General features: G+C 41.1%; 1 protein-coding gene across 2 annotated transcripts in view; it reads right to left on the reverse strand.

Moving 5' to 3' along the window:
* NUP93 (nucleoporin 93) overlaps positions 1–20,488 on the reverse strand; it is a 96,281-nt gene that overhangs the window by 29,671 nt on the left and 46,122 nt on the right. For both annotated transcript variants that reach the window (XM_058673997.1, XM_004583872.3), the window contains exons 4-5: positions 5,948–6,010; positions 944–1,072 (exon numbers count right to left, since the gene is read on the reverse strand). In XM_058673997.1, coding sequence (XP_058529980.1) covers positions 944–1,072; positions 5,948–6,010 — 192 coding nt within the window. The remainder of the gene's footprint in view (positions 1–943; positions 1,073–5,947; positions 6,011–20,488) is intronic.

Consider the following 20,488-nt stretch of genomic DNA (forward strand, 5'->3'; position numbering starts at 1 on the left):
CCCAGGCCACAAGCAGGGAGCTAATGGGAAGTGGAATAGCCAGGACACAAACCAGTGTCCATATGGGACCACTGTGCATGCAAGACAAGGATTTAGCCATTAGGCTATCGTTCCAGGCCCTGTGGCTATTTTGACTCTGTTCCAATCTTTACCAGGGATGGCTGTAAGACATTCCAGTCATAGTAAAAAAGGCAGGTAGGGTCCGGCAAGGTGGCCTAGCGGTTTGAGTCTTCAACTTGAATGCGCCGGGATCCCATATGGGCGCCGGTTCTAATCCTGGCTGACCTGCTTCCCATCCAGCTCCCTGCTTGTGGCCTGGGAAAGCAGTCGAGGACGGCCCAAAGCTTTGGGACCCTGCACCAGGCATGAGAGACCCGGAAGAAGCTCTTGGCTCCTGGTTTCAGATTGGCTCAACTTCCAGCTGTTGCAGCCACTTGGGGAGTGAGCCATCAGACAGAAGATCTTCCTCTCTGTCTCTCCTCCTCTCTGTATATCTGACTTTGCAACAAAAATAAATAAATGTTTAAAAAGAAAGAAAGAAAGAGGCCAGTAGACAAGGGAGTGTGACGTTACAAATTCTGTAGTCTTGGCATGTAGACAATATTTAAAGCCACAAACTTGGATGAAATCAGCACGGCAGTGATGGAGAGAAAAAAAAAATCCAGAACACAGCCCAAAGACATTCCAGCATCAAGAGATCAGAGAGGCAGAGAGGCAGAGAAAATCAGCACAGGAGCCTGGGCAGAACCACCCAGTCAGGCTGAAGGAATTGAGGCAAAAACCTGAATTTCAGGAAGCCAAGTGAAGGAAGTATTTAACAAGGGGTAAGAATGACCAATGAGAGCAAATGACCAAATAATGTGCCAAGAATGCTACCAGTCAAGTAGACAAGCATTCCTGGACTCTGCATTTTTACTAGGAACTAATTCTTGTGGATTCGTACCTCGTTTTCTTGAGTAAAGTCAAGGGCATCCTCTCCTGATGCTAGCAGCGTGTGCAGAATTCGCTGTTTCACTTGTTCCCATTCGACCAGCATTGACTCTCGATGATACTCCTCAGCCATGCCAAAGGTCTGTCCCAGGTGAGCGGAGCAAAGAGCCATGACCAAAATGAAAAACAAAAAAACACAGTCCTCCTTAAAGCCCAGCAGAATTGCAAATCCTTCCCAATCCCCCATTTCATGATGACTAGAGCAGAAGCAATCTAGAAATTACCTGTAAAGATTTTACCAACAAATGTTTGCAACTTATTTTACTGCATCAATCCTTAAACACTGCTAAAATATATTTTAATCATAGTAATGTACACAGCAATATTTACTATTGTAAAAAATGTTTGTCACGATAAAATTCCACTAATGTAAAATTTATTATCTTACCCATTTTAAAAAATTTATTTATTTGAAAGGCAGAATTATAGACAGAAAGACAGAGAGGGAGAGAGTAAGCGAGCGAGCCACAGACAGACAAGGAGATCTTCCATCTGCTAGTTTACTCCAAATGGATATGACAGCCAGGGGTTGGGCCAGGCCAAAGCAACTTGGGTCATCTCCTGCCACTTTCCTCGGCATATTAGCATAGAGTTAGATCAGAAGTGGAGCAGCTGGGACACAAGCCAGCACTCATGTGGGATGCTTACATTACAATCAGTGGCTTAACCCGGCGATACTGAATTAAGATCATACCCAGTCTGTCACTATTTAATTGGCACACCAGGTTTCTCCATCAGCTTAAACCCACTTTTCATTTACAATCAGATTAGCATCTAATTAATCAGAACCAAGGGAATATAGTAATGTCTGTTTTGCTTTTGGCAATGCAGATAATTTAGACTGATAATATCCATATATATAAGCTTTAGGAAATGTATCCCAAGGAAAAAATCAAATATACTCTTCCTATAAACAGGGCGTCTGTGTTTGGAACAGTATTTATTAAACTGTGACAGCCTCAGACACAGATGCAATGAGGAAGAAGGTTGGCATACTCCAGATCCTTTTCTATTCGGTATTCTAAAGGCAGATCTTTCAAGTTTTGTTCTTTTCACTGTCAGCCAGCCAAAACAGACTATTTCAATTAGTGAGTTTGAGCTAAAAAGTACCCAAAGAAAAATCTTTGCCTTTTGTTCATATCAATAAACTTTAACACAGAAGCAAAGCATTTTTCAGGGAAGCACGATGGAACAATAAAAGCCTGTTGTGGCTGGCACTGTGGAACAATGGGTTAAGCACCACCTGTGATGCTGAAATCCCAGCCTGGCCACTGAGGCCATCTGTAGAGAGAACCAGCATATAGAAGATCTCTCTCTGTCTCCTTGTTTCTCTGTTTAACTCTGCCTTTAAAAAAAAAATGAAATAAATCATTTTAAAAATTATTTATTTTTATTGGAAAGGCAGTTGCATAGGAAGGAGGAGAAAGAGAGATCTTCCATTCTCTGGTTCACTCCTCAAATGGCCTCAATGGCCAGGGCTGGGCTGGTCCTAAGCTAAGATACAGGAACTTCTTTGGGTCTCTCACGTGAGTACAGGGCCCCAACAACTTGAGCCAACCTCCAACAGCTTCCCCAAACACATTAGCAGGGAGCTGGATCAGAAGTGGAGCAGTCAGGACTCAAACCAACGCCATACAGGATGTGAGTGCCACAGACAGAGGCTTAGTGCATGATGTCACTGTGCCAGTCTGGTCATAAAAATAAACAAATAAAACAACTCTTAAAAAAATAATAAGTGCTATAAAAAAAATAATAAGTGCATGTAGGGCTGGAGAAGAGATAATCTCCCCAGAAGTCATCCAGAAAGGTATACTAATGAGCCACGAATTCTCCCCCCAAAAACTCCTTCCTTCCAAGCATTTCCCAGCAAGGGAAAAGAAAGGCATCTGGATTGGGGCAAATAAAATGAGAAGATGGGGAAAGGCCAGCATCTTACTCAGCTTCTTGAGCTCACAATAGGAAGTGAGGCACCGATGACCTTAGCAGCAATCCAGGACCCAGGCAAGGGTTACAGGAGATTTTCTTAAGTTCTCCAGGTTATTAATACAGCACTGAGGGCAACTGAAGAAACCAGGTAACATGTCACCCCAGAAACTGTTGATGAGCACAGCTGGGGCTGACTCAGCAATAGGTAAGGGTCAGAAGGATAACTGTGTGAATTAACCATCCCCGTTAATTAGGGCTTCCCACTTGTGCGCCAGGAACTCCTGCTTAGTACTTGGAAGGACTCTGAACACTGGCAGCTTTCTGGGCTCAAATCCTCAGATCTCTGGAAAGTGTGCCAGGCCACTCAGAAACAGCCTAACAACCTGAATGAACAGCACTGTGATTCCATTCATCATTACTGTGATAAGGCACCTAAAATAAAAATAAACGGCCCAACATTAAAATTCTCATTTTTTGACCACACTGCACTCCCTTCCTCTGCTTATCCTAATTACATTAAAGATAATGGAACTTCCAATTTGTGGCCTAATCAGGGATGATTAGGCTCTGTTCCATCTGCTCTGTTCCAGCCTATTCCACTGACATGACGGTCTGAACCACTGGATTAGGTGTAAAGAGTGCTACACAGAGGAGCTAATGAGAAAAACATCAGGTGAAGGCAAAGGTAAGGATCAGTAGGAACAAGAAAGAAACTCAAAGAAAAAGGGGATATATAGACAGGTGTGCAGAGAACTAAAACAAACAAACAAACAAACAAACAAACCAAACAGAAAATGACAAAGCTATGGAAAAATTCTCATACATTAAGTCTGAATCTTTCAAGATCATGTTATGCATGGAAAATATTTTCCTTTGAACACAGTAAAGAAGGCAGAGCGAGAACTGGGCAGCTGAATTAAGAACACGTGGAGAGCAGGGGAACTCCATTTTTATAAAGGGAAGAGGGCAATATGCTTTGACTTTCCTAACTGTTACTGAGCTGTTGCTGGCTTTTAGAAACATTGCATATGTTCTGATACTGTTGTTTTGTTTTTGCTGGGATGCACCAAATTGGAAAAGACTTGTGGGCCTGTAGCTTGTTTTCTTGGCATTTCAGTAGGACACTGGCAAATTACTCAAACATGAAATTGCCATTAAAAAAATGCCAGCAAGCTGCAGATTTCCAAATCATTATTTTAAACTGATTTTGCTTACGCAGTAGTCTTCTGGTGTCCAGACAGGTCCAAGGTCTACCCCTTGGCCAGATCCAGAACTGGAATGTCTCCCTCCCAAACACATATGCACATACTTTGCACTGTGGTATGTCACCTAAATGTTTTGGCTGGCTGCACGTTTAGTCTCAGTATGGCACAATGTTCAGATTGCCAATTCCAGAAACACACTCTGCAGGGTAAATGGATTAATAAGATTTGGTGGCATTTGATGATCCTAATTTCACTGGTCCTTTGCAGTAGAAAAAAATCAATGTTGGTGAGTGTGAGGAAAAAACCCATTCAAATGTGAATCAAGGGAATTTTTCTCTTTCTAAGACTAGGTACTATTGCCAGTTGGCAATTAATGAAATTTTAGGGACCTTTATTCTGATAATAAAACACATCAGTCATGCAAATGATCACTCTGGAACATTTACTTACAAAACAGAATTGGCAAGCTCCTCTGTTGCCCCGTCTCGCATCAGTCCTACTGAGATTCATCAATGTCTTCCACTTAATTATTTTTAAAAAACTATATATTTCACTTGATATAAAGGTTCAATAAGTAAATGGCAAAACAGGCTTTCTTTCACTCCTTCTCTCTGCCTCTAGGCAGGACTAGGACTAGCAAACAGGCATGGATCCTGCCAGCATCGCTCTTCAGGAAAGCTGCACTTACAATCAACTCTCCTTGTCAGCTCACCTTGCTCCTCCTTTCCCAAGGACTGCATTGGCCTGAAAACCTCTTACTCTGCAGGATATCTGGATAGGACCCCATGTCAGAAGCAAGTGGGGTGAACTTAGTAGTAAAGAACTTACAGTTATTGCAGGAATGTTTACAGCAAAAAAGACAAAAAAATCCAAAACTCTTCTACACATAAAATGGATGTTTGGAGTGACTTCTTAGCCATCTTTTTTTTTAAACACATTTTTTATTATTGTTATTATTTTATAATACAGTTTCATATTCCCTTATCCCCTCCCCTGTTCCCTTCCCCCCCAGTTCCGCTATATCATTACTAACATAAAGTTCTTCATACTCAGTCATATGTCCATCATTGCGGGCATAGACACTGGCAGAGAGTCCAGAATCCTATTGTCAAGATATAGTAAACAGTTTCATTGTAAGTCCATCTTTGTCTGAAAGTAGAAATGCATGCCACACTACATCCTCACATCTGAATGTTGGTCTCCATTTCACAGCTACCATACATCCCCTTAAGTGAAAAGTCATGATTCAAAATCAACAATAGAAAGAAAAATAGAATTTTACAATGCCATGAAGTTAAATGACATGTTACTAGATGTGACAGTCTCCATTACACAACTGCTGTACATTCCCTTCAATGAAAAGTCGTGATACAAAATCATTAGCCATCTTTTTAAGCTCTGGGTTAGGATTTTTGTTTAACAGCTCTGAGAAATTAGAACAGGTAGTACAGTCATACTGTTTGATGAAAGGAAGTTGAGAGAAATTACCAATGATCATAATTGATTTTTGGAACAGCTGATTGAATAGAAAGTAAAACAAAACACTGTTTATACTATAACATTGAAACCAAGGAATTTTTTGGTCCTTCCACGTTAAGATTAATTTAATAACTGTGGAGCCAACAAACCAGATGCACTGAAGTTACTATGTACATGTTAGAAATACAAGCACGGCTTTTCCTCCGAAGAGAAAAAGAGTTAGTTGACTTCTCATTTAACCACTCTAACCAAGAAAGAGCTGCTCTGGGACACACACTCCAACTTCCAGAACTTACACGCTGCTGTCCTCAGAATTACAAACATCTACACTTTGGTTCTTTTCTTACCCTCTTTCGGGATTCTTCGATGGCAGACAGCAGGGCATTGTCCTTCTCGTTCTTCAGGAAGCCCTACGCAAGGAGGAAAAATGCTTAAATAATCAAAAGTATACTGTAGAATAAAAAATTGCTATTAAGATATCAGCTACCCTACTCACCTCCATGCTCACAAAAATCTCTCAAATCAAAACATCAAAATAGGTGTTGTTTTAAAATATCTGTTTATTTGAAAGGCAAAGTTTCAGGGGGGAGAGCAAAGAGAGGAAGATCTTTCATCTGCTGGTTCATTCCCTAAATGGCCACAACAGCTGGGGCTGGGCCAGGCCAAAGCTAGAAGCAAGGAGTTTCATCCAGGCATCCTACCTTGAGTTATCCTCCACTGCCTTCCCAGGTACATTAGCAAAAATATACATAAGAAGCTCAATCTGGGTCTCCCACATGGGTGGCAGGAGTCCAAGTACTTGGGCCTTTTCTGTTGCCTTCCCAGAGCCATCATCAGGAGCCTGGGCTGGAAGTGGAGTAGCTGCGACTTCAACTAGCACTGCTAAATGGATTGCCAGTCACAAGAGGCAGCTTAACACAATGCACCACAATGTGGAATTCTGCTAGCAGTGCACTGATATTTCTTAATTGATCTGTTTTTCTGTTTTATTTTCAGAACCCTGCATGTGTTTAAAGGAATTTGGGGAAATACAATACAAAACAGATTTAAGTAAAAGTTTTTAAAACAAGCTAAATGATATTTGAAACTTATGATTTGTTTAGGTTACTCTTATTTTAGCAACCGTAATATTTTACAATACATGTTCAATCTTAGACATGACATTGGTAGTTCTTTAAAAAAAAAGTGATGGGGTAGGATAGTACTTAGGATATAAATTTAAACAAAGTATTGATAATATTCATAGAAGATGCCCCAGATCCTTTACATGCTAGGCTGTGATCCCCCAAAGCTGTTGTCCCATCCCCACTTGGGTAGTGCACTGGAATGATCAGAAACAAGGGACACAAGCCCACGGTGCCCACCTGAGGATTCTTCCAAAGCCAACTCTGAGATCGTATGAGGCAGCTCTGAAGGCACAACATGAAGACTGCTCCAAACGTCTACACTGATACTTAGGTTGAGGGTGTGGAAAGGTGCTGGTTACTTGTCTAATAATGTGCGACCTCAAATAATCTGGAGTACATGAAGCCAGGAACACATGTGGTCGATCTGGAAGGTGCAGCTAGTTGCTGCACTCCCACTCTAGCTGTCACAGGAGAGCAGACATAAGATGGGAGCACCAGTTTTGGTGGCCTTGTTTGTACTCTTCATGGCAAATGATGATATCAAGTCAATAAACAGTATGAATTTCTTTTCACAACAGATCTTCAATGGCTAAAATGAAAGGCTTTAACAATTTATAAACAAAGCTATACAACTGCTGTTACCAGCTGATGCTCCTCAAAGAACAGGTATGGTCTGTGATGTCTATACCCTGTGGCTGCTGTTATGGCGGATTATCATCTAAGCAAGACACAAGAGAGCAGCAGTAATGACGGTCCTAACAAGGACTCACCTAAGTCCCACCCACTCACTTCCCTGTCAATGATAGCATATCCCACTGTTCCAACTGCCCCCACTTCCACATATTTCTCTCACATATACAATAAAAACACAATGGCAAGACAATAATCTGCCGCATTTTAAATAACATTTTAATATTTTAGAAGAAACATAGTTTGAAAACTCTAAGAGATATAATTCCAAGTAGTGGCTAAGAAAAAAATAAAGACATGATCATTTTAGTGCATATTATTCCAATCTTCAGAATATTTCATTATTGGGACTAGAGCTACAGTGTGGTGGGCTAAAGTGTGTCCTGCAATCCTGGAATCCTATATAAGCATTAGCTCAAGTCCCAGCTGCTCCACTTTTTTTTTTTTATTACAAAGTCAGATATACAGAGAGGAGGAGAGACAGAGAGGAAGATCTTCCGTCTGATGGCTCACTCCCCAAGTAAGCCGCAACGGGCCGGTGCGCGCCAATCCGATGCCGGGAACCTGGAACCTCTTCCTCTGGGTCTCCCACACGGGTACAAGGTCCCAATGCATTGGGTCATCCTCGACTGCCTTCCCAGGCCACAGGCAGGGAGCTGGATGGGAAGTGGAGCTGCCGGGATTAGAACCGGCACCCATATGGGGCATTCACGGCGAGGACTTTAGCCGCTAGGCCACAGTGCTAGGCCCCCCCAGCTGCTCCACTTCTGATCCAACTCCCTGCTAATGAGCATGAGAAGGCAGCAGAGGACTATCCAAGTACTTCGGGCCCTGCTACCCTCATGCAAGACCCAGATGAAGCTCCTGGCTCCTGGCTTCAGTCTGGCCCTGTCCTGGGCGAACTGTGGCAATTTAGGGAATGAATCTGTCTCTTCTCTCTCTCTCTCTCTCTGTAACTCTATATTTCAACAAAAAAAAATCTTGAAAATATTTAAAGCTGCTTTTGAAAAAATGACATATTTGTATATGAAAGTAAAATTTTAAATACCAGCCACATATTTTTGAAGACCATTAACTGTTGTACCTCAAAAGCTGGACTTTCAAATTAAGCCCACAAAACATTCAGAGTTTGAATTTTAATCTTCATCCTTTGTTCCTTTTTTTAAATGGAACATTAAAATAGGTTACATACCTTTTATTTTAAAAACATATTAGTAGCCTATCTTTTGAAAAGAATCTTAATAGCAATGTGTAGCAGTCAGAATAGCACTGCGATCTGTGTGCCACCTAGTGGCAGGTGGTTCTTTCACAAAGCACACATCCCAAGGACAAACAGCCCAAGAGAGCTAAAGAGCTGGAATGCTGAGCAGAAGCAAGACAGCCAGGCAAGGGTCTCCTACAAATCTCTTCCTCCACTATCCTTTCTTTGAGTGATGCTTCTTTTCCAACTCCTCCTCCTGTGAGGTACCTCTGATGTCTTCACCTTGAGGAGATACTTTCAGAGCTTGTTAGCAAAAGGAAGTCTCTGGAGAGGGGAGGTAGGGCTCCCAGAGACACTGAAACCAACCCCCCACCCTCCCTGGGGTGTGAAGGCCCAAGAGCTCCCTTCCCACCCAGAAATGCCAGTGCCTGTGACCCTCAGCTCCCATCATGGGGACCTTCTCATCTTGCCCTGCTCATAGTCCCTCAGAGAACTTCTGGGGCCGGCCCACTAAATAAAGAAGACTCGAGGAACATTCCCTCTGACTGCCCCACCTGTCTACTGCTCCTCTCTAAATCCTCGAATGAGTTTTGATGTCTAGCTTTCTCCAACACATAACAGCTCAGAAAACAATTGAAGACCCAACACCTCCGGGCAATCCAAAGACATGACTGGAAATCCTATAGGATGACATGATCAACCTGTAAGAGACATTTAACTCACTTGATCAAGCATTACCAATCACTAAGAAGGAGAGGAAAGACTGAATTTTATTTGATTCCCTGAGATATTTAGGGGGCAATAAACCTCCAAATTGAGAAAATAAAGAACAATTTCTTTTTCTAAAAGGATGGAGCCTAAGGAAAGGAGCAAAATATATCTTACATTTATTTTCTCCATCAGGTAACAGTACCCTTAAATGATGACAAAGTTGATATAGTGTAGGCTGAACATCCCTTATCTAAAATGCTTGGCAACAGAGGTGTTTCTGATTTTGGAATTCATACACATATCTAATGAGCTATCTTCGGTATGGCATCCAAGTCTAAAATCCATTTATATTTCCATATATACTTTATGTACATGACCTGAAGCTATTTTTTAAAATATTTATTTATTTATCTGAAAGGCAAGAACTAGACAGAGAAAGAGAATTTTTTGCCAGTTTACTCCCAGATGGCTGCAGTGGTTGGAGCTGGGAGCCAGAACCTGCGTGAAGATCTCCCACATGGGCTGTCCTCCACTGCTTTCTCAGGTACATTGGCAGGAAGCTGGATTGAAAGTGGAGCAGCTGGGAATTGAACTGGCTACCACATGGGATGCTAGCACCATAGGCGGCAGCTCTACCCATTACATTACAGTACAGGTCCTAAAGTTGATTTTATACAATATTTTTGGTATACCCCATTTGAACACGATCCCCCCCCCCCACATCGGGTCAGGGGTGGAATTCTCCACTAGCAGTATCATGTCAGCACTCAAAGTTTGGGCTTTAGAGCATTTTGGATTTTTGGATTAGGCGTGTTCTGTACTAATAACAGCTGGCATTTAAATGGCAATTATTTTGTGCCAAGTGCAAATGTGATATACAGTTCTAGCTCTCAGTTTTTTTTAAAAATTTTATTTTTATTTAGAAAGTCAGATATACAGAGAGGAGGAAAGAAACAGAGGAAGATCTTCCATCCAATGGTTCACTCCCCAAGCAGCCGCAATGGCTGGAGCTGAACCAATCCGATGCCAGGGGCCTCTTTCCATGCGGGTGCAGGGTCCCAAAGCTTTGGGCCGTCTTTGACTGCTTTCCCAGGCCACAGGCAGGGAGCTGGAATGGGAAGCAGGTCGGCTGGGATTAGAACCAGCAACCATATGGGATACCGGCGCATTCAAGGCAAGGACTTTAACCACTACACTATCGCACCGGGCCCTAGCTCTCACTTTTAACCCCATGCTAAATTCTCTCTCAATATCACTTAACTGGATCATACTTTAAAGTATGCCATTGACATTAACATAGTTTAAAAGTTAGGTAAGAGGAGCATGCATCTCTGCTACATTTTATTTCAATTTTTTTTTTAATGTGCTGGTTGAGGGAGCTGGTGTGATGGCATAGCAAAAACCAAGATCCAGGAGTTTCTTTCAGGCCCCCATGTGGGTGGGAGGGGCCTTTCAAGCCACTAGCAGGGAGCTGGATATGAAGTAAAACTACTGGGACATGAATCAGTCCTTATATGGGATGCTGGTGTCACAGGCGGCAACTTTACCTGCTATGTCACAACGCCAGCCTGAAACGGCCTTATTTTTCCTTACCACGCAAGTGCTTGCTGCAATACAGAGCACAGTGGCAGTTAATTCCTACTGCAAAGGAAGGCAGTAAGCAAAAAGATGCTTGTTTCTGCCAAATGGTCACATTCTTTTAGTTTCTTTGCTTTCTAATAGTGAAAATAGAATGAAATAGTCTTTGTGGGAAAAATTTCAGTATGTACTTTCAGTAGGAAAGTAGATGCCCCCCAAAAGCTTACAGTGCTTCTTTCACAGGTCTTTGTTTCCTATATATGATAAATTAGCGGTCAGTTATACAATGATAATCATTCTGAACTGAAGAATATATATATATATATATATATCTCCTTTATACATAAATAAAGTAGTTACAGTCCAAGTTGGTCTTGTCAATCAAGAGCCCTATTTCACATGTCCCTCAACACACACTTACTCCACGTCTATTCCCCTTCAACAAATCAATCAGCAGTCCATTTGTCAAAATTTAGAGTGAAGTACTCACAGTAGGTTGAACATTTAAGAGTATCTGAGAAATATACAAAAACACATGCAAAAATTTTTACATCAGCTCTAAATGAATACAACATATAACCGGAAACCTGTAGTAAACATTCCAAATCAAAACATTAATATAGTGTGAGCAGTGACAATGAGAAGGGTTAATGTGGTTGAAAAATACTGATAAGACACAATTAACAGTTAGGCTGGCAAAATAAGCAAACTTCCAAAAAAAAAAAAAAAAGAGAGATAAGCAGATCAAAAAGTCAACTTTCCAAACATCTTTCCCTACTTTCTAAATGTGTGACATCTTCCAAAACCTTCTTTGCTGAAATTCTTTCAAAGATAAAATCTACTTATGCAGAAAACAAGAAAGGATGAAGGAAGATGCTAGTTTCAAAGCAGCACAACAGAAATCCTGACAATACTCAGAGGGGCTTGGGGACTGTCGCACATTTTGTGGTATCTATGCTGAGGATGCCTTAAGGACTTCTCTGAGAGCAAAGAGATGTTTGTTGCTAAAAACGTCCAGAAAATATACACAGAAACTTGTAAATTTTTTTCAAGATCTGGGGATCTTCTATAAAAATTTTAATATTATATTTGATTGTTTTATTAGATCACTCTAATAAAATTAGAAGAATCCCAGTGTCGGTTTACAAGGCCCAGGAGAGACTGACTCTCCTATATGGAACAAAGATCGAAGACCAAATCCAAGCTTCAATCTCCACAAAGTCCCACCAATGGTTTCCTACAAAAACTTCAATACTCTAGGCCTGACGCAATGGCTCAATTAGCTAAAATCCTCCCCTTGCAAATGCCAGGATCCAATATGGGTTTCAGTTTGTGCCATGGCTGCTCCACTTCCGATCCAGTTCCCTGCTTGTGGCCTGGAAAAGCAACGGAGGATGGCATAAAGCCTTGGGACCCTACATCCACAAGGGAGACCTGGAAGAAGCTCCTGGCTCTGAGCTTTGGATCAGCTTAGCTCTGACAGTTTTGGCCATTTGGGGAGCGAACCAGTGGATGGGAAGATCTTTCTCTCGTTAAATCTGCCTTTCCAATAAAAAGAAAATATCTTTTAAAATAATAAAATCAGTACTTTAAATCATCTCCTCACAGATTTCATACACAGCTTCAAACATAACCTGGTAGAAAGCATGCTAAGGCAGAACAGAGCGCTACCAACTGTGATATATTTTTAATACCGTTGTAGGATTTCTTGCTGTACATTTATGCAAAAACCTCGCCACTCTTGTTCAGCAGGTGGCAGCAGATGCTGTGAGAGTGGCTGTGGATTTCCACCATTTGCCTGTTCAGCAGATCCATCAGCACTGCAGGAAGCACTGGAGCCACAGGTGGCAGACTTGGCAAAAACGACATGGTGCAGTGTGGGCACTGGGCCATCTGTCAGGCTACTGGGTGTCATTTTATAGGGGCTTTCTGCAACTGAGCTTTAAAAAAAGATTACACAATTATGTGCTGGATTTGGGTCCATTAGGGCAAAATAAATTACTTGGTTCTCATGATTTAAACAGGTTTTCAGTATAATGGACAAATTCTCACAGGCTGATGAAAGCTCCACGTGTACAGAAAATTCTAAACCCAAGAATATGTGGCACTGGGCAGTGCTTCTCCCGAACCAAAAAATATGCCTTTTAGACAACATTTGACTGGCATGCCTGGTCACATCAAGGGTGTACCAATACAGCTGTGATATGTTGCCCTTTTTTCTTCAAGGAAAGCCATAGGCTTTTAAGAAAGCCAGAATGTAACTAAACCAAATTGCCTTTTGCAGATTCATCAACAACATGTCTCCTTGCTCCCCTGAAAAGGAAAGGGGGGGTGAGGAAAAAAGAAAAAGATAAAATTCAAATTCCAAAATATCAGCATTAAGTAAAGAAAGACAAGGTAAAAGCCACCACGACCCTGATGGCAAAGCTGTCTGTGCTGGGACAGTCAGAGTACAGAGGCACACGGCACACTTCTTCATTAGCACAACGCAGGTGCATACTGTCTAAATGTCTCTTGCTAATTGCAAACCAAGGCAGAGAAACAGGTCTACTTAGCACATAAGAGTTCCTGCACTAGAAGACAACCCAGGTTAAGGGGTGCAGCCCTGGGAGGGCCATCTGAAGTCAGTTCCACACCTTTAGGGCTCCAAGGCTTTCTTGTTATTTGCTAGCCTTCTCTTCAGGCCAGACAAGAAAGGGAAACAGTTCATCCAGCTCAGTTACTGAAAGGCTCCGATGATTCCCCACAGAGAGGAAGCAAACACAAGTGAGTAAGGGGGTGGGGGGAGATACTTTTCAGTTGGAAGCCCCTTTCCTCTCAAATCTAATACTTTGCTATTTACAACAGGGCTGGGAGATGAACCCAACTTGCTCAGTGCCATTACCTTACCCTCCCAGGAAAAAGTGAGCCAGAACACGCTAGCGAGAGGGGCATGACGCAGCAGACGTGCCACGCTGTGGTGGCAGGGCCCTGTGGGTCATGCTTTCACTCCAGGCTGGGGCGGGGAAGAGAGAAGAGCAGCCAGCTAAGCTGAGGTGGCCCCAGGAGAAAAAGCAAGGACAACTCTGAATATTTTGTTTTCTTTCCTCCCTTACATACCCAACAAAAGCCCAGCTTACTTGTTACAGCTAAACTCCAGAGGTGTAAGGAGAAAACTGTTTCAATCTAGGCTTGCAACTGGAATACTGACAGTATGCCAAGTCTATATGGTCTCCAAAAGTAGCAGCAGAGCCTTCACCTCACCCAAAGATATAAAGACATAAAAAACAAAGGATTAATCATGTAGTTATGCTAAGGGGATAGATAAAAATATAAGGGATCATAAAAACACTTTCATGTGACTTTAAGAAACTGATTTCTTTTGTGGAGATGTGTTAGTCCACATCCATAGAACTCAGGGTATGAAAACTGCATGCGGTATGAAATGCGAAGGTATCAATAATGGCCTATCATGATCATGCCCATTATTCTCATTGCTTCCAAAACCCACCCCTAAAAAATCCGCTAGAGTGATCCTATGTTATTAAAGTTTGTGTACTCCTCCCCCTCCACACACAAACGACCACACACACGTACATCCTCAGCTTTGTCACACCCAATGTCCTTTCCCCTCGGAAAAAGAAAACAAAAGCAAAATTTGGGTGGGGCTGAGGGAAAGAGACAGCGGAGGGCAGTTTGCAGAGATGGTCAGGTGTGAGTTGAGCGGCTTTGGTCAGGCTGGTTTCTATAACACTTGAGAGGATTATGCCTTGAGTCCTAGTTAGCAAGCACAAGAAGTCTCGCTAGGACAACACTGGGGAACCACTTCTCATATTAACGCCCTGCTGGTGTATGGTGTCACTCATTTATTCTGCAGCTCCTCCCACTATGCAGCAATGCTTCTGCTGATGGGACTGGAGCGCCCATCATCATGGCTGTCCCTGAAAAAGCAGCTTTGGTTTTGCCGCAGTTTCTTCTCACCCAACAAATACATCCCTCTCTCTCTCCTTTTAAATTTATGTTTGGAGATCACTAAAGAAATCTTCCCCTTTATACGTTCATATAATCTTTAATGAAATTTATCAAGCCACTCGTTTGCTGAGAATGACTGTGATTTCAGACTTTCTCTAAAATCTTAATTCGTTTTAGAAACATTTTGACTTTAGCCTTTCAGAGCTGAGGAATACTGCAGAACGCGCCACTCACCACTGTCACTTCAGATATGTGAACCAAGAAACATAGCTGGCATGGCAAATACAAACAATGCACAAAGAAGGCAAGACCAGCTTTCAAATCTGTTTTGCTTGAAAATGACAGAACTCACACCTCTCAGCCAGCCTGTTCTTACTGGGGAGAAAAGGGACAACCCTGTGCTGTGAGTTCTTCTGTAGAGAGGACACATCAGAATGCACTACTCCATCCCCACTCACAGGAAGATGAACGTTACAACCTCGCCTTGCCCACCCCGGGAGATAAGCACGTTGCCCTTCAATTGAAAAAAGCAAGACAGACCTAAAAGCTGAATTTGCAGAAACAACCTTATTTTTAAATATTTGCCTAAAAGAATGATAGATGTGTAAGTGTGTGTCATCTTCAACACAGGCCAAGAAGATGCCAGTGACAGTTCAGTAAGTCATTTCTACAGAGGAACATCTCTGAGTTAGGCTGCTGAGCAAAGACTGTTGAAAGCTCAATCTATGAGATGCATCAGTCACTGGCAAGTCTGCAAAGAGAGAGAAATGAAGTCAGACAAAGACAGAAACACCTTATACCACAGATAAGCAGTTAGGTGGCCTGGATTTAGGGTAAAAATGACCACTTACCAGATGTATGCATTACCTTGAAAAAGTTATTTAACTGCAGAGTAAGCTTTTCTAGTGTGCTGGTGGGATGACAAAAATTCCAGGCCTAGCTCCAGACATTCTAACTCCGTAAGACATGGGAATTACAAAACAATCCATACCTTGAACCACAAAAGAATACAAGACTTGTTTGGAAGGCAGCCAACATGCACATTTTATATACAGAATGACCAAAGCTCACAAAACTAGAGTGAAAACCAGAGAGCAGTATCGCCTATTTTCAAAAGGCTGCTAACTAGTTTCACCTTTACATGAGTGAGCAGAATGCTGTGTTTCATGTTCTAAAAATCTATCCTATAGTGATGAGTCCATACTACGAAAGAACAAAGAATCTCAGAAACCATAATAAAAATATCCATTTAAATTTTATTTTAACCATATTGGTCTTCAAATCTCTTTTAAGCAGCAGTCAAAGCCAACCAGGTATTAACCAGGTTTTGAGGAAAACATAAAAATTTATTTATATTTTGCAAAAATAAGAAAGAAACCATAAATCAGCAATAATACTAAAGGTGTCTTCAAATTTGACTGAAAAGAAATAACTCATGCAGTCCACCTCTTATCAGTGTTCATGGCGACGCCATTTTACTCCTTCCTTACTGCCATCTTAGTGCCACAGAATGTTTCCTAGCGGGCCAGCTGACACGCTGCCTTAACCATAGAACAAAGGTTTGATATGAATATATACACATATATATACACGTATTTTTTTTAAAGACCCAATTCCTGACTCTTTACTACCAGTCAGGCTAAAACATCATGAGAAAACTGAAGAGTCTCCAGACAGCAATGATTCAGAAATTCCTGCAAGTACTGGAAAGGGGAGAACAGCAGCCAACTTGAGTAGAACATGGTGTAGCAAAGAAATAAGAACCAACTGGGTCTCGGCTACTTCCTCAGAACACCTAAAAACGCACTGAGTACACACACAGAATTAAAAATCCAGCAAAAGGAAATGACACCAGAATCTTCAACCAAGTTTTACTTAAAAATGCCTAGTGACACCCCTCATGCGATCCAAATACTTTATGTGAGCAAAAGCTGCAGTTATTTTAAAATGGAGTTCTAAATTCCTGACTTAAAATTGTCATTTCAAGGTCCAACCCTTACAAAGATCAGAGAAAGAGTTCCTTTGCATTCTACCATGTATCTAATCATACTGAATATTGCTGCCTGCTCCCCCCACCTAAGATTAAAAATTATGCTGAAGATCTAGGCTCTTTGCTGCAAGCTAATATTAGTAGCACCGACTTACACAGAATCTCTGTAAGATTCCAACTAGAGCTTATGGCAACTGAATCCTCCTATGTCAATGAAAAAGCTGATGTGAAAAAAAAATCAATCTCTCCCTACTTCCCAGATGCCTATTAATCAGCACTCAGTAACCAGGATGAACAGCAGCAGCTAGTGCAGCAAGACCGAGAGCAGTTGGCTTTATAAATCTGGTATCAAGTTAGAAGCATTCTCAGATACTTCAATTCTGTGAAGATTCAACTCGAAACTACTAAAGCATTTTGAGCGAATTCTTCATGGTATAGTTTACTGTAAAATGCACTTATATAAATTTGTCAGGATTTAAAAGACAAACATTTTTCAGCCTTGTAAGATAAACATACAAATCAACATTTAAAATCCGCTTGCTGCTTCTTAGTACCAGCATAAAGGAACAAAGAAATAAGCTGAGTCAAATCCAACTAATTTTAAATATCAAGATTTTTAAGCTTACTATTACAAAATAAGAGTTCTACACAAGCAGCTTTGAAGTTACAACTAACAATTAGGCAGAAGGCACTAAAAATCACCCCCATGAGTGAGAGTGAAAGCCAGAAACTACTGATCTTCGAGGACAAAATCTTGTTTTGTCAAAACATTTTTTCTTACGTGTTACAATCAGTTATTATTAGGCCATTAACATGGAAGTCCTCCCTCCTTCCCCTCCCCGTAAAAAAGAATAAGCAGCAAAAGCACCAGGATCCAGCAATTCTTCTCAGGAATGGAAAACACTGGTCTTAAAAGACAGTGAAAAGAAGCCTAACTCTTTAAATTTGCATATTCAGATTTTTTTCTCTCAAGTGCCATTTCCATCTGTGACTAGTGACAAATTCATACTTCTCAGTAACTTAAATTACTAATGAATAGTTAATTGAAGTTATTTGCTTAAATCACTCATATGATCATAATTCAAGTATTTATCACATCTGATTTTTAGCTCACATATAAAAAAATTAATTCAAGAACCTGTGTTACACTTTCCATATTTGCAGCTTTCAAAAGTCTATATTTTACCCTTTCATCCAAAGACAAATTTTCAACCTTTGACCACTATTATGGGTACAAGAAATACTCACTGCAGACAAAAGGATTCCATTTTCTTTCTGAGAACATTCTCCAGCTTCTTAGAGAACTCTTGTGTACAGTGTGCAAATTCATTTGCTGAGTTTTACAGCAGCAAAGCTCCTGTGTCACAGAACCTCACATAAATGCAAACAGCCCTGCAGCTGCCTTCAGAATCCAGTTCACCTCAACCATGATACAGCTAATTGTTAAAAATGGTGGCTGAGACATTTTCCATACATTAAATTAAGGAGCTCTGATGAAGCACTGGCATCCACCCACTTCAGACAAAGGAAAATAATTTGCAACTGTACCAAGGCACAGATAATTGAGTCATCTCCCATACTGGGTCAGTGTTAGAGGTTTCCTCCATCTTTACTAAATGCAAATCACAGTTCATTGTCTCATCTCAGAAATCAATTCTTTGCAGTGCTGCACTGAGTCAGAGTTTTAAAGGCATCTTAGTTCTGGATAAATCCAGACCTACGGTGTGGAGGAGAGCCAGTCCTCAGGGTTATTGTCCCCTCCCTGGGCAGCTCTCCTTCATTCCCTACTTGACAGCTCCTCCAGCCTTCCTATTGTTAACAGTGAAGAAAGTCTCACACCTCAAAAGAGAACTACATCTCTCACTAGGTGAGCCATTTCTAAGTCCGCTTTTCAGAAAAAGGTCCATATCCTATAGGTCCCACAGTACACACACATTCCTTGAGAGAAAAACTAAACACATCACCTTTCCTGGCTATTTTTAAGGGAAGAAAACAAACAAGATGTTTTAAAGTGCTGAATGGAGAGCATTTTATCCCAACATTAATCATTTTTTCAGTCTCTACAAAAGGCTCCCACGACTTAGGAAGTTTACCTTTTACTTAAAAAATCACATTGTCTACACCAAAACTAAAATACACTTGAAGAACTCATCTCACATTCTTTTGAGGCTGAATTTAACACATAAATGGGAATATCTCAATTCAGAAAGTCAACATTTAAAAACACTTAAGAACCCATATTATTAATTTATTCTTTTACATGAAGACATTTCATGTGATACAATTCCAAATATCTCTAACAGTACTTATGCCTTAATTACCAAACATAAATGACTGAATTCCTTAGTAAGATACCCCCCACACACATTCAGACACATACATATTCACCTACAATCTCAAAGAAGCTGGTTTAGCAAAGAAAAGGAATTCCTTTTTCATATTTTATACAAATTCTCTACTTAACATGTATTTCTTTAAAATTCTGAAGAAAGTGAATGCTACTTGCTAATTAAAGATTAAGCCCACAAAAATCCTATATAAGCAGCTGTTTAAGCCTTGAAGCAAATATCTCTGCCCCACCCAACAGTTTTTTAAAGGAAAATATCAGAATGACAAGATGCAAATCTGAACAATTCTTAGAAGAATCAAGTACTTTTTCTATCAAATGGGTTAACTGAACCAAATTTATCTCAAATTTTTAAACAAACCAAGACTTTGTCTTTCAGAGCTTCCCCCAATTTACCAGGGTGATCAATCACAATTTCTTTACAAAACACAGTGCAATCCTACCTGCAGCTCTCAAATTAAGGAGTTTCAGACCGGCTGGTGCTGTCGGGCGCTGCAGCTCTTCCATACCTTCTGTGTGGGATGAGCTCTGTCAGAATCAGTGCTCAAGTTTTTCCCACCCCTAACTGCCGGAATTGCTGGATGGGGAGTGGGAGGAGGGAAAGGAGGGAAGAAAGGAGAAAAGAGAGAAAAAAGACAAGGGAGAAGAACAAGCCCTTTCCAAGTGCTGTTTTGACTGAAGCACTAAAGAGTCCCACTAGACAATGAGGTCACAGAGTCCCCTATCAAAGGGTGCACACTGCAGCTCCCGGAAACCCTGATGCTCTGCGCACATTGAGAGAAGTCAGACAGCAGTGTGAAAGCATAAACTGATGGGAGTAACAGTTTATAGGTTACAGGAGGGTATTTTATTGTTAACGGACTGTACCAAGTTAAGATTTAAGAGGGGGAGAGACAACATGTAGGCAAGGAATGCTATGATACTTTTTTTTTCCCTCGACCCAAGCCACTGCAATTATTCTGATGTGAATTTTTGATGACTTCCGACATCTTGCATGGTTAATAATCACTTCAGCTGTCATGTTTGGTTAATGTGGAAAATGCATTTGCTGCATTGTGATGCAGTGCTGTGGCCACAGATTGAGACACCAGTTGTGAAGCTGGTCCCTTAACTGAGCAGCAGGAATTTGCACATGCCATGATGCTAAAATAAATGATAGTTAAAAGATTTTATACAGCCACAGTCAGATTCTGCCATTTTAGTCTACAGAACGCGCAGATTCAACATACAGAAGCAGCTCAATCATTGTGCCCTTGTCCGCTGGACTGTCCTCCAAACACAGCAGTGAATTCA

This window comes from Ochotona princeps, chromosome 16 (assembly GCF_030435755.1).
Source record: "Ochotona princeps isolate mOchPri1 chromosome 16, mOchPri1.hap1, whole genome shotgun sequence".
NCBI lineage: Eukaryota > Metazoa > Chordata > Mammalia > Lagomorpha > Ochotonidae > Ochotona > Ochotona princeps.